Genomic DNA, 16,587 nt, shown 5'->3' on the forward strand with positions numbered 1-16,587 from the left:
TTTGTGCTGGTGTAGAGTGGATCAGACACAGCAGCGCTGCTGGAGTTTTTAAACCCCTCAGTGTCTGGACCGAGAACAGCCCACCGACCAAAAACATCCAGCCGACAGCGTCCTGTGTCACTGATGAAGGACTAGAGGACGAGCGACACACACTGTGCAGCGACAGATGAGCTACTGTCTCTGACTCTACATCTACAAGGTGGACCAACGAGGGAGGAGTGTCTCACAGAGTGGACAGAGAGTGGACACAGGGTTTAAAAACTCCAGCAGCACTGCTGTGTCTGATCCACTCTACACCAGCACAACACACACTAACACACCACCACCACGTCAGTGTCACTGCAGCGCTGAGAATGATCCACCACCACATCACACCTGCTCTGTGGGGGTCCTGACCATTGAATAGGGGCCAATGAAGTATGCAGAGCAACAGCTAGAATACAGTCTGTAATTGTAGAACTATAAAGTGCTCCTGTGTGGTCAGTGGAGCGTAGGGAATGGAAAGTGAGTGAAGAAACATGTGAAGGGCATATCTTAATGTTAGGGTCTGATGGAGATTATTTGGCATTAATATTTGTAAAATTATAATTACATAGAAGCTTTTACTACATTAGTTGTGGGGGGATGGTCTCGGCGGCGCTGGACCCTGGGGTTGTGTCCCACCACAAGGACGTTGGAGAGGAGAGGCTGTAGCTCAGAGGTGAAAGAATCAAGTCACAGGGGTTTCTCTCTTTTCTCCCGGGTCTTAAGAGGGTTATTGAGGCTGGAGGATAGAGAGGTGAACCTTGGCGCAGCAGAAAGGCTTGGGCAGATGAATGGAGCTCCCTGGTGGGACATTGCCCCTTTAAACCAGGGCTCTTTACACACTACACACTTGTTGTTCCTCTGCATTCGCGCTTCATTATTCTACAACCTGTTCCAGTGACTCAGGGAGAAGATGCCTGCACTCTAAACAAAACAGGGACAGCAATCACTTCATCTCTCTCTCTTTCTTTCTCTCTCTCTCTCTCTCTCTCTCTCTCTCACACACACACACAAACACACACTCTCTCTCTCACACACACACACACACAAACTCTCTCTCTCTCTCTCTCTCTCTCTCTCTCACACACACAAACTCTCTCTCTCTCACACACACTCTCTCTTTCTCTCTCTCTCTCTCACAAACTCTCTCTCTCTGTGTGTGTTTCTCTCTCTGTAATTAATGCTAAACTGTTTAAACAGAAGGAGAAGTGTATAATGTGGCTGTTCCGGTTGTTTTGAATTCACTGTGGTTTCCGTCCCATTTGCTTCTAACAGTGCTCTTCACTTTCAGCTCTGCCAGGTCTCTCTCTCTCTCTCTCTCTCTCTCTCTCTCTCTCTCTCTCTCTCCCTCTCTCTCCATCTCTCTATCAGTCTATCTGTACATCCTCCCACACACAGAGCAAAAGACTTAGAGTTCAGTAGTTCAGCACTGTACAACAGAGTGTGTTATATTACAGACAGATTAAATATTGCTGTATTACAGTGTAGCACTGTGTAATATTCAGTGTGTTTTATAACATCACCCACTGCACTATGACACAGCCTTTCATTATATGAATTGCTTTTTAACATTTACATTCTGATACACATTTGTACGTTATAACAGTGTGTCACTTTAATGTGTTTCTACACACAGTGCACAGTTGCATTGGAGTGTTACCATTTTCAAAGTTTTATTGAAGTGTGTAGTACTGCATTAAGATGTTTTTTTTTAATTCATCCACGTTTTTCATTCCTCTTGTCAGTGTTGTGTCGATGTAACCGTGTAGGTGAATAACACTACAGATGTGACGTCACTAAAGTTCACAGGCAACACATTTAAAGCATTAATATAATTAATATATACTATATATTATATATAATTTTACTTAATTTAATACAAAGATAAAAATATTATATATTTATTTATTATACTTTTATACTTATTACATATTATATATAACATTTTGCATGACCAGAAAAATCAAGATTAATTTTATAATTATATATATAATTAATTTAAATAAAATCAATTATTCAGGTGTTTTATATAAATATTTATATTGCTGTTCTATACATTCTACATTCCTATTGGTTTTTCATATTTCTATATATTTACTATAAGCTTCTAGTGAAACCCGTAATTCTCTCTCTCTCCATTTTTGTTTGTTATTATATTTAATTGGTTCGTTTGTGTTCGTTGTCAAACCCGATTTTTAAAAAATGTGCTATGATTCTTCCCTTTGTGTTTAATCTAAATATTATTTTTTTTTACAATTACAATGATCTCTTAATTATTATAGCTATTATTATTATTATTATTATTATTATTATTAGTAGTAGTAGTAGTATGTCTTTTTCTAAATTACTAATCTTTGTTAGTTCAATTATTAGTGCTGCACTCTATTAATTTAACTGTATTTATTATTTTTGATATTATTTCTCTGTATATTATTATTTTAAATCTGTTATTACCAATATTAATATATTTACATTATTAATATGAAATTCCACGTATCAAAATTGAGTAATTGAATAATTATTTCGTACATTTAAATTTAAAAATAAGCTACAGATAATGTGTAAATCATCGCCACAGTAACATTTAAATCGTACCATGGCACGCTGCTGTTTTAAAATGCTGCACATTGTTGGACGTTCTCATAAACATCAGTACATTCATTCTGTTGTGAATATTCCCAATGTAATATTTAATAAAATCCAGCCACGACTAAGCAATGTGATTTTTATGTTTTATAACTGAGAATGTGTGCAATCCCTCCTCTGCGTGGGTTCAGCACCGGGGACAGCGCCACAATATAAACAATAGAGTTTATTTTCCCACGTTTTAAATGGTACAACAGACACGGGGACACCTCAAAAATGTGTTGTTTAAATGTTGGACAAAGCATTTTTCTGTAACTGCTCTGGAGTCCTGTAAATATCATTTCTGACATCATTCCTCACGTCGCCTCCTGTTTATTTGAACGCACGCGCACATCCCAGGCTCCGTGGATTACGTCCAATAACTACAAAGACCACATTAATAACCAGTTTAATGATCCACGCGCAGGGCCGTTAGAGCCTGGAAGAGCCGCTCAGAGCACATCCTCATTAGAGCGATTGACATTTCTGGGTTTTTGTTTTTTTTCGCCTTTAATCTCTGGATCTGTGCGGAAACAAAGCGAGGTTGGGATTTAATTGTGCTCCTGAATCAGGTGGAATGAGCTTGTGGAAATGACGACCAGAAACACAGCAGCACCACGCTGTCTTTAAGGCTTTCGAATTCATCAACATAATTGTCAAAATCAGCAGAAGCTTTTGATTAACTGAAGCACTAGGCCCAGGCTTTACCTTTCTATTTATTCTAATGGGATGTGGACGTGGGTATTTTATTTTATTTTATTTTATTTTTTATTTTTGTACATTTAACAAATACAAAAAATGCAAGAAAAGCATGTGATGTTTGTGATGAAAAATATTATAAAATGAGTATAATGTATAACACTTGCTTAATTTAAACTTGAACCATTAGAAAATAAACCAAAATAAACACTGTCACAATGTTGTCTCTGTGGTGGTACTGCACCTTTAATTAGGGAACATAATTGTGCCTTATTTTATTATAATTTCAGATTTTAAAATTGTGTTGATTTCATACGCAATTTCATCTCCTGAACTTTTATTATGTTTTTTTTTTTTTTTTTTTTTTTTTTTTTTTTTAGTATTTAACACATGGGCAGCACGGTGGTGCAGCAGGTAGGTGGCAGTCACACAGCTCCAGGGACCTGGAGGTTGTGGGTTCCGGGTGACTGTCTGTGAGGAGTTGGTATGTTCTCCCTGTGTCCGCGTGGGTTTCCTCCCACAGTCCAAAAAACACAAGTTGCAGGTGGATTGGCGACTCAAAAAAGTGTCCGTGAGTGAATGTGTGAGTGTGTGTTGCCCTGTGAAGGACTGGCGCCCACTCCAGGGTGTATTCCCGCTTTGCGCCCAATGATTCCAGGTAGGCTCTGGACCCACCGCGACCCTGAACTGGATAAGGGTTACAGACAATGGATGAATGAATTTAACACAGTTCTATAATGAATGATGACAAATCTCTCCTTCTGGAGAAGAGAATGTAATGTACCTTTAAGGAACAAAACTGGACTTTTAAACACCGTTGTACCTTTAAAGGTACAGTTACAAAGTCTGTACCTTTATTGACCAGCAGTGCACCTCTGAGAGTGTAAAACTGTGCTGATGTTGTTAATTAAATTAAACACCTTTAATCTGTTCAAATGTGTACCTCTCTGTGTTTAACTCAATAGAAAAAGGATAGAATTTCACTCCCAAATAAGACCCCCTTTAAAAGTTACAGATCAGTGACAGTGTGATAACAACAGAAACGTCCAGAGCCCCAGAGGCCCATCAGAGGAACTGAATGCTCAAATGCAGTCACTTTCCAACACAATCCAGTTCCACTTGTCTTTTTTTTTTCTGGTGGAAACAGCGCTACTTTCCTAAAGCTTCAATTCAAGGCTTGGTTTTGCTGAAGGTTTAATCCCATAATCCTATAAAATACTTTGTAATCCATTCCTTTCACTTCACTGCAGCTCATGGGCTGCCTTTAAGCCATTGTTTCCCAGCGGTGGTCTCGATTCCTCCCGCTTTAAGCCGATATTCACCAGGTCCTAATGGACTGCCACTGTTTGAGCATTTTTTATTTTATTTATTTATTTATTGGAATGAGAATGACTTAATAATAAAAAAATAATAAAATAAAATAAAATACAAATAAACAGGACTGAGGGGGTCATTTGCTTCATTTCAATAGATTCAAGCTGCATCCAAAAGTGTGCCCCTTCGTGTCTTAAAGGATCACTATGCAATATTTTAACCTTAAAATTACAACTTCTAAATCACTGTGATGCTTAATTGACCTGTAATAGAGAGAACAGAGCTTCTGTCATTGCTACTTTGGGCTCAGCACCGCAGAAACGGCACTATATCTTTCATAGAAAGGTAGGAACCCGACCATCCCGTACCCTCCCATTGGTTTCAGTACAGTGCTGTAAGCATATATTACACTGGGGTCATTCCAGGAGCAAAAACCCCAAATCTTACCTAGTGTTGCTTTAAACATCATATAGAGGACAGTTCAGGAGTTCTTAGCCATTGTTACATTTTTAGTGCTATTTTACGTTCTGTATTTCACACTTTTAATAATCACAAACGTATACGTTTACAGTAAATGTGTATTTAACGATCTGTGGCTGTAAAATGGCCTTCCTATGGGTGTTTTTACTTGGCCATTTCTCGCAGTCACACACACTCACATCCAGCTAGGACACACACACACACACACACACACACACACACACACACACACACACACACACACACACACACATACACACACACACATACACACACAAACACACACACACACTGATCAGAAACATAGATAAATCTGCTCTCATGCACTGTAGCCAAGCTTGCTAGTTTTTATACATTGTGAGGTCTGAGCAATACTGTGTGTGTGTGTGTGTGTGTGTGTGAAGATGTTTTAAAGTTAGACATTCATTCATTCAGTTGAAGCCCACATTGATTCATATCCCACAAAATACATTCAGACTCACTGTTGTAGTCCAACAAGTCTATCATTATCAGAGTCTAAGAACCTGTCACAAACACACTCACACCAACACTACCCCCCATTCACACACACATTCACAGTCTGAAAATAACAAGACTGATGAATGCTTCAGAACCTCCCAGACACACATTAACACCCCAGAGACAAACACACTCACAAACACCACACACACTCTCATCCAGCAGAAAACAATACGACTGTTCAGAGCCTCAGAGCTATCTCTCTCTCTCTCTCTCTCTCTCTCTCTCTCTCTCTCTCTCTCTCTCTCACTCTACCATCCAAACCGCTCTGTCTCTGATTCACGCTTAAAGCAAACTGTCAACACACTCCAGAATGTCCACAGCTTCTCCTTGTTGTTTTCCACTTCCTGCAGGTTTTATCCTCAAATAAGAGCGGAGGTGCCGTCCAAGCTCTTTAAAAATCCTCAAAATCTTACAAATCCTGACATTAAATCTATCACAGTGTACTGTATCTCCACAGAGGCGGAGTCAAAAGGCCAGCTGTATTTGCAGTTTTATGCACATGCCATATTTCATACACCCATGCATGGTGGAGTTTCACCTTCAGGACCCAGAACACACACACACACACACTCATGCATCTCATCATGAGTTTGGACAGTCAGAGTGTTTGGCATGTTCCAGCGGGAAGAGATCACTTTAAATCACATAGAGACAGAGGTGTACAACTGGATAGAATGAGGCCATATGTGTGTGTGTGTGTGTGTGCTGGAGGCCAACATGAAGCTGTCGAGGTGGTCCCACTCGCCTTCTTCTTCACACATACCCGTCCACACTCAACATCTAAGCCCCAACGTGTGTGTGTGTGTGTGTGTGTGTGTGTGTGTGTGTGTGTTTGTGTGTGTTAAACAGAGAGAGTGGAATAGAGAGACACAAACTATTTATTAATCATTTGATGTGTTGGGGGCTAAGCCTTTAAGGGGAGTCTTGAGAAATGCCTGGAATCTGTCTAATGTGTATAATGTGTGATATATAGTTTTTTTTTTTTAAAGGTTAGGGACATATAACAAATCTGTCTCTTACTGTAGACAGAGGAAGATGGCGTAAATGGCATTAAAATGTTTTATTGAAACGGGAAACTAGCTTTTATGGTCTGAGCACATACGAGGAATACGAGGGATATAAAATTACGTTATGACCCCACACCCCCCCAAAAAAGAAAAAAAAAACATAAATAAATGAATAAAATAAAAGTCACTGTAAATATTTAAACTGCAGTGTTTAATGCATAAATCGTTTCTAATCTTAATACTGAGATGTTACTGAGAAATAATAATAAAATATTTATAATAATAATAATAATAATATTTACAAAATTTTAAGCCTACGGTTAAAACTAGATATTAGATTTATTATTATTATTATTATTATTATTATTATTATTATTATTATTATTATTATTAAATTTATTGGCAACTCTTCTTACCAGCGTGAAAAAAGGAGTGTTTATTTATGACTGATAAAGCTCTTTTTGTGATATTTTTGACTAAAAATTCAAAACGGTAATTGAAAATCTGTGAAACAACGAGAGTATTTTAACACTGATATGACTGATGTTTAATAGCTGCGACATCCGGGGATTTTTTTTAGCTTTGAAATAGCGTGCAGAACCGTTATGACGTCACCGTATCACCATGAGACTGAGAAAGAGAGAGTCCCGGGGCTTTCTGCGACAGACTCCATTTTGTGAACTGCAGAAACTGAGGTCTGGTTTAGCTCTGTCTTCAACAAAATGTATTCGTGCTTTTTCGCGGTGTTGTTAGAGTTGGGTAAGTCTGAATGTACCATTTTACAGATGATTACTTTAGTAAATATAATCAGTTTTTATATAAATATTCTGGGATACCAAAAGGGAAAAAAAAACACACTAAACCAGCTCCCATTTTCACTTCCCTAACACTTATTTCAGTTAAACACCTCAGTGCTTTTGCAAGTAAACGTGCATTACATTTCTCTCTCTCTCTCTCTCTCGCTCTCTCTGTGTGTGTGTGTGTGTGTGTGCTGTGTAGTATGAGGCAGAGATTTAGTGCAGGTGTCAGGAGTGTGGCTCTAACTCTGCCAGCTCCAAGTGGAATTTCCACATGCTACCAAGGTAAATACTAACAGTGTGTGTGTGTGTGTTGAGGAACATAACTCCAAAAATTAGTGAGCAGTTCAGGAGTTCACCACTAGATGAAGATCTTGTTCACCCAAATGTTTACTGTTGACTCACACTATTGTTGATTTTTAAAGAATTAAAAATAACTAATAAATAAAGAAAAACAAATCTCCATTCATCAACATTCACCCCCCCCCCCCTCTCTCTCAGTGACTGCTCCTGTTGGTCAGTCTCCTGTTGGTTGTCCTGCAATGACGAGAGCGTGACCATAAAGGCAGGAACGGGTTGTCCACCAAAGGGTGAGCAGTGCTTTTGTTTTACTTTGTGAAAGAAAGTGAGCTCTTACAGCTCTTTCAATATTTAGAAACATCAGATTAACAACACAGGACAAAGATCTGTTGTTCAGAAAGCTTTATTGTCAGATCTGCTGCAGTGTTGGGATTAACAGCGTAAATGATGGGGCAGATCAGACGTACTCGGAAGTCTAGTAGAGAGCAGTGTGTGCGAAAGCAGTTGTTTTTGGAAATGGGTTTTCCGTCATGAAGCTTGTAGTTTATTCCTCATCTTCCTCCTGAGCTGCTCCAGAGATGGAGTATGTTCTCTCCTGGACATCACTCTGCACCGTCTCATCATCACCTTTAATTGTTCTACAGGAGAAACATAGGCCAGTAAAGTACACTTTGTAACTATCAATGTTTTAAAGGGATGTTTAACAGAAATTAAAATGGTATGATGGAGAATGCAAATATTAACAGCAGCTTAATGCTATTGTCACACCAGAGGTTTGCAGTTCACGTCACTATGGAAAATAAGTATATGTGTGTATATATATATATATATATATACACACACACACCAAGCAGCATCCTGACTGACAGTTTCCTGGGCCGCCTAATGTTTATTGGACCGTGTTAAAAATTTTGTGCTTAACCATGGCTACAATTACTTTGTCCTCCATTGTGGATCTGCAATACTGCTGACCAAAGCCCCGCCCACTGGTCTGTTTATCGTGGATGTAAATTTACATGTAAAGTTTTACTCGCAAAATGTATTCGCCCCCGAAAGCTGCTGCAGGAAATGAATTAAAACTTAATGGGATTTCATTGATGAATATCTGCGGACTAACCTCTAGCATGAATCCAGCCATTCATTCTCTATTTATAGCAACAAAGAGTGTGTTTCTCCCTGGATTGCTTTGTGAATGAGGTGAAATACAAGGCAGCCAATCAAAACAGAGACATTAAGTGTACAAATACAAATAATTCAAAGCTTTTTTTTTATGTAAAGTAGAATTGAAATTTAAACTTCAAACATTCTCCAGCTCAATGTTAATTTCACATCAACAAGAAAAATTTAACAGTGAAGTAGTTTGAAAATTGCAAGAATTTACTCATCACTGCATTCCTTTCTGTTTTTGGGGATAATACTGTATACAAAATTACATGTGAGTTTTGGTTTAGATGATTTAAAGGTGATGATGTTGGCCATTGTGGATGTAGTGGATTAATACTAAATATTTATTTGTTTTCTTTTCATATAAAACTATGCTAAATTTAACATAAAGTTACAACAATTTAAAGAAAGGTTTAACATTTACAATTAAAGATTACACAAAAACATTCTAATCTTTTTATACATCTACAAAATACATTATCAAAGCAGTTGTTTTAATAGAAAGGGAAAAATGTAAATAAAATCAAATGCATAATATAAAATGCAAGATAAAGGAGAAATGTAGGGTATGGGCCCTTTAACTAAGCTGTGTTTTTACTCAGTGCTTTTCTTCCTTAGTAGAATATTTCCAAAAGTAGGGTTTATGTTCTAATCTCACAAATAAAAATGGATCCATTACCTGATCAGAACGGTCTTTCTCTCTGTCATTTCCACAGCCTGCTCTTTGATGGTGGTGCCTTCTCCGACACTGGATCCAAAACCTCCACCCATTCCCATGACTCTGGCTCCAACACCTCCTGCAATACCACCTTTGGTCCCTAGGGCAGCCCCAGTACCATCCAAGCTACTGCTAGAACCGGAGCCGGCTCCCAGTCCACCCCCAGTTTTAATCCCTCCCATGCTACCATCGGCACCAGTATCAGTCGCTCCCAGTCCACCGTCAGCGGCCCCTAGGCCACCATCACTGCCTTTGGCCTCCAATCCTTTACCAATGGCCCCTACGCCACCATCAATTCCAGTTGTTCCCAAACCACCACCAGTGCTTTTGGCACCCAGTCCGGCTGCACCAGTGGATGCCAAACCACCACCAGTGCCTTTGGATCCCAGTCCACTACCAACGGACCCTAGACCACCACCAACTCCAGTGGCCCCCAGACCAATGCCTCTAGCCCCCAGTCCACCAGCTGTAATGCTCCCCAATCCACCACCAACTCCAGTTACCCCCTGTCCACTAACAGTAGCTCCTAGTCCACCACCAGCTCCAGTTACCCCCTGTCCACTAACAGTGGCCCCTAATCCACCTGCTGCACTGCCCCCCAATCCACCACCAGCTCCAGTTACCCCAAGTCCACTAACAGTGGCCCCTAGCCCACTGCTAGCCATCAGGGCCAAGGTCTGCATGCCGTGGAACATGCCGCTGAGACGTGAATCTTCACCTTCAATCAATTTCCTGTGGAAAACACCAACAATTATAAAATATAATTAAAAATATTAATATATTTTTATCCATATTCCAGTTCTCTGGGTTTTACCTGTAAGTGGTGATTTCGATTTCCAGAGACATCTTCACGTTGAGGAGATCCTGATACTCGCGGAGGTGAAGAGCGATCTTTTCTTTGGTGGATTTCAGCTCCAGCTGAAGAGCTTCAATCCTGGCCTGGGAACCGAAAACAGCCCGTTAAGGTATTTCTTCACCCTGTTCTTCTATTCTTCTCAAGGAAAAATTCTTTATTAAAATGTGTGTGTGTGAGTGACTGTGACCTGCAGAAGCTCCAGCTCTTTCCTGTGTTTCTCCTGTTTCTCACGGATCTGAGCTTCCAGTAGTTCGTTCTTGTTCTTTAGAGCGTCCATGTCTCGTTCCTTGTTTTGAATCTATTAATATACACAAAGAGAAACACGAGTTTAGATCCAAAAAGAGGTGCGTGTATGTGAGCACATTAGTGAGTGAGTGAGTGTAATATGAATTAAAAATAATGATATCAGTGTTGAAAAAAAATTAAGCATTAAAATACTCTTTTTCACATATTGTAAAACTCACATCTTTTTTGGCGTGTGTGATCTGATCTCTCGCATTCCGGACTGCATCCACCTGTTTTGTTGATTTGTTGCTCAGGTCATCAAATTTAGTTCGGTACCAGGAGTCCATTTCCTGGAGAAAATCAATATGAACGGAGTATAATTTACTGTAAAAACTAACTAAATCCCCCCCACACAGCTTCTTTATGCTAACAAAGCTTTAAAAATATCTATTTATTTATTTAAGAAACAGAAATGTAACAAGAAGCAGAGTGTCCATTAACATTGATTTAGTTGATGGAATAATGCAGGTAAAATGGCTGCTGACTCTGCTTTGAGATCCAGTTACAGAGACCTACCTGTAAGTTTTTGGAGGCGATGTCTGCGTACTGCAGCTGGACCTGCTCCAGCGCGCCGGCGATGTCAGGGAGGGAGTATGCGTCCTGGACTGAGACTTGGGCTAAATATATCTGCTTCAGTAGTTCTTCAATTTCCTAAAGAAAGCAGATGATATGAACACATTCACTAATCATTTAAAACATACTTAAAGTAACTTTAGGCTGTACTCCTGGTGCTCCGGTTTCCTCCCACGGTTATGTACAATGAATGAATAAATAACCTGTTTTAAACAGGACCCGGATTTCAGTAGCATATACTTTGCCTCACCATGGAACCAATTAGATTTGCTCTGCCTTGAAGGCAGCGCTGCCTTCAGAACCATTTTGTGTAGTGATATTTCGAGAGAAAGAAGACAAACTTGCTCTATTAAACTCTTAGTTACGGATGACTGTGGCATCACTAAAGACTTGCTAAAGTATCCATTTAAATGTGAGTTTAGCCCCACTGCTAACCTCTTTGTGGACCCTCTGAATGAACTCAATCTCCACCTCCAGGGTTTCCAGCTGTTTTTCCAGAGCAATGCGAGCAGAGGTCGCTGCATCAACATCCTGCGAATAATCAGAAGGCCACATACAGTAAACAAGGAGGTTTTATGAGTCGATGCTAATAAACGCTGAATGAGAGACGATCCTTTACCGGGCGGAAAGCTTCTATGTCCAGCTCGGCCTTCTTCCTCAGCTCCACAGCCTCCTCATACTTCACCTTCATCATTTCCAGCTGACCAGCCATCGCGTCTTTGGCAGCAAAAGCCAGGTCCTTAAAACCAACAAGGATTAAAGGGGTAGTGTCTTCAAGCCGTGGTGGTATCTTGGCTTACAAGGCTACTTGTTCAGCCCAGTGTACATACATCAACATCAGCATCAGCCATAACATTAAAGCCACCTTCTTGCTTCTACACTCATTGTCTGTTTTATTAGCTCTGCTGTCCATAAAGGTGCACTTTACAATGGTGCAATCACACACTGTAGTTGATGTTGCTGCATACTTTGTTAACTCCCTTTCGCACACTTCTTCAGTGGTCAGGATCACCACAGATTCAATTACAGAGCAAAAGAGGGTCCTGTGGGCAATGATGTCTAACAGTGGACACAGGGTTTAAAAACTCCAGCAGCACTGCTGTGTCTGATCCACTCTACACCAGCACAACACTCACTAACACACCACCACCACGTCAGTGTCACTGCAGCGCTGAGAATGATCCACCACCACGTCACACCTGCTCTGTGGGGGTCCTAGGTTTCTTCTGACAGTAGGATGAAAAAAGGCTAATAATGTATGAACCGATGGATGAGTGTAGAAACTAGGTGATTTTAATAAATTGGCGGATCCATGTAAATGTTTTCTATGTTGATGTATTGAAAAAATATCTGTTGCATCACCGTAGATGACTCATAAGAGGGACGAGTCTGTATAGTAATATTCATTACCCGTTGCACTCTCATTTGATCTGCAATTCTGCGCAGCTCCTTCAGCTGCTCCTCGTACAGCATGCGGATGCCCGTGGGCTTCAGGAAGCGGTTCTGGAGAGCTTCAATCTCAGACTCCAGGAGCTTATTTTGCTGCTCCAGAGAACGGACCTGCAAAACAGCACAGAGATGCTCTCCATTTCGAGTCTCAACATGGGAGTCCACTACTCTACACTTGGGCAAGAATCCCAATGCTATGTTCACTTGTATATGTAATGTGATAAAAATGTTAAAGTAACAGTAGGTAGTATTTGTACTTTAAAATTACAGCTTCAAAATCATTGGTATGCTTCACTGACCAGTAATAGGGTGAATAGAGCCTCTTTCTTTGCTACTCTGGGCTCAGCACTGCAGAAACAGCTCTATATAACTTGGGGAGGAGCATAGGAAAACACCCCTCCTCCCTTCACTCTCCCCCTTGATTTCTGGACAGTGCTGTAAAAGTGCGTTAAACTCTGAAAATGTAGAGTTAACCCAGAAGCAAAAATACCAAGTCTTCCTTAGTGTTTCTTTAAATGTCTGCTCGCCTCCAGAAGTCACATAGTGCGGTTTCTGCAGTGCTGAGCCTCCCTGATACAGGTCAGTGAAGCATCCCAATGATTTTGAAGCTGTAATATTGAAAGTAAAAATACTACCTAATGTTGCTTTAAGTTCTCCCATGTCTCCAGCACTGAGTTGTGGAGCTGGGTGCTCTGGAGAAGTGGAGATGGATGAGTTGGAGTGATGTTCGTGATCCAGAGCTTATCATCCAACACTAACGCATGATCTACGCAGTACATGAAGCTCAGGCGTCTGAGTGAAGTGTACTCTCTTGCCTTTTCGATGTAAACCGCCAGTCGGTCGTTTAAGGCCACCATCTCCTTCCTCTCTCCGGTTCTGGTGCTGACGAACAGCTGGTTTTCAGCAGCCACAGCGTCCAGATCAATTGCTTTTCCCCAATCACTCACACACACTGCACCTAGTCCCATACTGTAACACACAGCCGAACAATTACACACATGGCCCCTATCACACACAACACAATAATTAATAATTATTTATATAAGCTGCATTTACATCCATATTCAAGCAGTAACACACAACAACAGCTACACACACTGGAGCAACTGCAAATGAATATAAAGTCACCATGCCTAATATCAAACATGGGTTTCCAGGTTATAAAGTCCCAGCAGGCAGCACTGGGCTATGGAGCAGTAGGGCTGTGTTCTTTTGAGCAAAGGAGCTCCATCCAACACTTCTGGGATGAGCTGGAGTTGTATTTGTGATTCAGAACTCTGTAGCATCCACAAACTTTTGACCATATGGTGTATACCTTAATTTCTTTATGGATTTAGCCATTGTTGTTGTTGTTGTTGTTGTTAAAGCTTAACATAAATCAGGGGGTTTCAGTCTAGTGGGAGCCCACAGCCTAAAACAACCCTCATCTGCATATCTTCCAGCTGTTAACACACCTGAGCCAGGTATCAGCATCCAGAGCCCCTGGTTACCTGGCTCAGGTGTGTGTGTGTTTGTGTGGAGCTGGAGGAGAATTAAATAAAAGGATAAAAAATATCCTGCACTGGCTGAGGGTCTCTAAGGAGGCGCATGAAACCCCCTTGATGTCACTGAAGACGAAGTGGCTGATATATTAATATATCACAGGGATGCTTCGTCTGTGTGTTATTAACCAGCTGTCCATCCGAGTAGACTGTTACTAGTGTGGGATATCTAACACTGACCTAATGCCAATGATGTTAAAGTCCAGCAGTTATTAAAATTCTGACATCGTTTATAACACTGTTGATCAAATTCATTGCTATAAATAGAGAATCAGCACTGGATGCTGGTCCATTTGTTAGCACACATACACAAGCACTTTGTAATACAATTACAGACTGCAGTCAACCTGTTGCTCTGCATACTTTGTTACCCAATTCTTCACTAGTCAGGACCTCCACAGGGTCACCACTGAGGGTGGTGGATCTTTCTCAGCGCTGCGGTGACACTGAGAGGTTTAAAAAGCCGAGCGTCACTGCTGTGTCTGATCCACTTGTACCAGAATGATCTACCACCTGAAAAACCTACTCTGTATTGGTCTTAAGGGACACTAAGCATTGAAGAAGAGGGTGAAAGTTGGCTAATAAAGTATGCAGAGCAATAGATGGACTACAGTCTACATTTGCAGAACTAAGGGATGCAGCCATATGATCAGTAGAGCTGATAGAAAGGACTATGAGTGAAGAAGCAAGCAGGTAGCTTGAATAATCAAATGACTTGCAGGCCACTCAAACAAACCTTACCTGCTGGTTATTGACCTGCCGCGAGAACTGGACAGAGTCCGGTGGCTTACGGCTCGGCCTCTAGCTGCTGCCGCAGAGGTGGTGCGGGTGAGACTAGCCGAACGACATCTCCCAGAGTCCCTTCTGACTGGTGAGGGGCTGCTGACCCTCACTTCATAGGACGAGGTGGAGGTGTCCTCAAAGTGGCGGCGATAGGATGAGATTCTCTCTGGACTTCGACTCATGTTGGAAAAGAAATGGGCTTAACTTCTGTTCACTTCTCCTGACCGTAGCTACTCCTGACCCTTTCTGTGGCTTCTCTGCTCTCAGAACTAAACTGGATTGATCCTAATATACTCCCTGCCCCAAGATGATCCAGCGGGTCTGGAATTTGGAGCTTCGATAACATAGAAAGCCACAGTTGCCACTCAAACATCTACCATATACATGTGAGGGCCAGAAGATGCCCCCATTAATCACCAGAAGCCGATCTGATGAGATACACTGCGATATGAAGTGCCTTTAATTACCAACTCAGCAGCAGAACGGGCCACTGACGCTGAGGTCAAGCTGTTAGCTGCAGCCCTCCGTCATCACTGGTCCAAGGCTGTTGCCTGAAAAAAGAGAAGAACTGTGAGATTTTAATGGTCTCAGAATGAGATTGAGATGAAATGAGTAAGACTGGGGTTAAGAGCAAATCTTATATGACTTGATAAGTAGCTATATGTAACTTGTCAATCAAGGATAAATGATTAATGTGGTTTATTTACTTTAAAATCATACACTGTATGGACATAAGTATTAGAAAACACTTCCTAATCACTGAATTCAACTGTTACATTCAGTTTTATTGCCACAAGTATATAAAATCAAGCACCTAGCCATGTAGCTTTCCTTTACAAACATTTGTGTAACAATGAGTCATACTAAGAAGCTCACTGGATCCAAATGTGCTGTTGTAATAGGATGCCACCACTGCAACATATCAGTTTGGGACATTTTTTTTCCCTCCTAGATATCCCACAATCAACAGTGAGGGGTATTTTTTAAACGTGGAAGCATTTAGGAACCACAGCAACTCAGAATCAGATTGGCAGATCACAGAAAGTTTGAGTGGGGGAGTGCTGAGGCACATAGTGCGTAAAAGTCACAAACGCCTTGCTGACTCTGAAGGTCTGTCCCAAAACCCAGTGCGCTTCCTAAGTAGGCACTGAATACTTAGCTGTTAAAGTCTGCAGCATTCTAACCAACCTCTGACCTTATGAGACAGATTATTGAAACGCTCTAGTTACAGAGTGAATGCTTCACTGCTTGTTCCTGCAGGCTTTACAGCTCCAAAACCAATGCCAGCACAACTGTGCCCCAGTGCACAAAGCAAGGTCCATAAAGGCATAGTTGGGTGACTTTGGTGTTGAAGAACTTGACAGGCCCACAAAATGCTATTCTGGATGAATGCGCAAAAATTCCCATAGACACACTCCAAAGTCTTGTAGAAATCCTTTCAAGAAGAATG

The 16,587-nt window shown here is 40.9% G+C and overlaps 2 protein-coding genes across 2 annotated transcripts in view; both read right to left on the bottom strand.

Annotated features, from left to right (window-relative positions):
* Positions 1–2,652, bottom strand: part of prdm13 (PR domain containing 13) — a 17,519-nt gene extending 14,867 nt beyond the window's left edge. Inside the window, 1 exon segment of the mRNA XM_066652888.1 lies at positions 2,620–2,652. Within this exon segment, the coding sequence (XP_066508985.1) occupies positions 2,620–2,652 (33 nt within the window).
* A 5,660-nt stretch (positions 2,653–8,312) lies between these two features.
* Positions 8,313–15,459, bottom strand: zgc:172323 (uncharacterized protein LOC564165 homolog). The gene is made up of 11 exons (XM_066652889.1): positions 15,096–15,459; positions 13,629–13,782; positions 12,775–12,924; positions 11,984–12,103; positions 11,800–11,895; positions 11,308–11,442; positions 10,971–11,081; positions 10,694–10,804; positions 10,465–10,589; positions 9,612–10,382; positions 8,313–8,406 (listed from the first exon to the last, which is right to left on the bottom strand). The coding sequence occupies exons 1-11, from the start codon at positions 15,317–15,319 to the stop codon at positions 8,313–8,315; spliced, it is 2,091 nt and encodes a 696-aa protein (XP_066508986.1). The 5' UTR covers positions 15,320–15,459.
* Between the last annotated feature and the right edge of the window lie 1,128 nt (positions 15,460–16,587).

Source organism: Hoplias malabaricus, chromosome X1 (assembly GCF_029633855.1).
Source record: "Hoplias malabaricus isolate fHopMal1 chromosome X1, fHopMal1.hap1, whole genome shotgun sequence".
Taxonomy (NCBI): domain Eukaryota; kingdom Metazoa; phylum Chordata; class Actinopteri; order Characiformes; family Erythrinidae; genus Hoplias; species Hoplias malabaricus.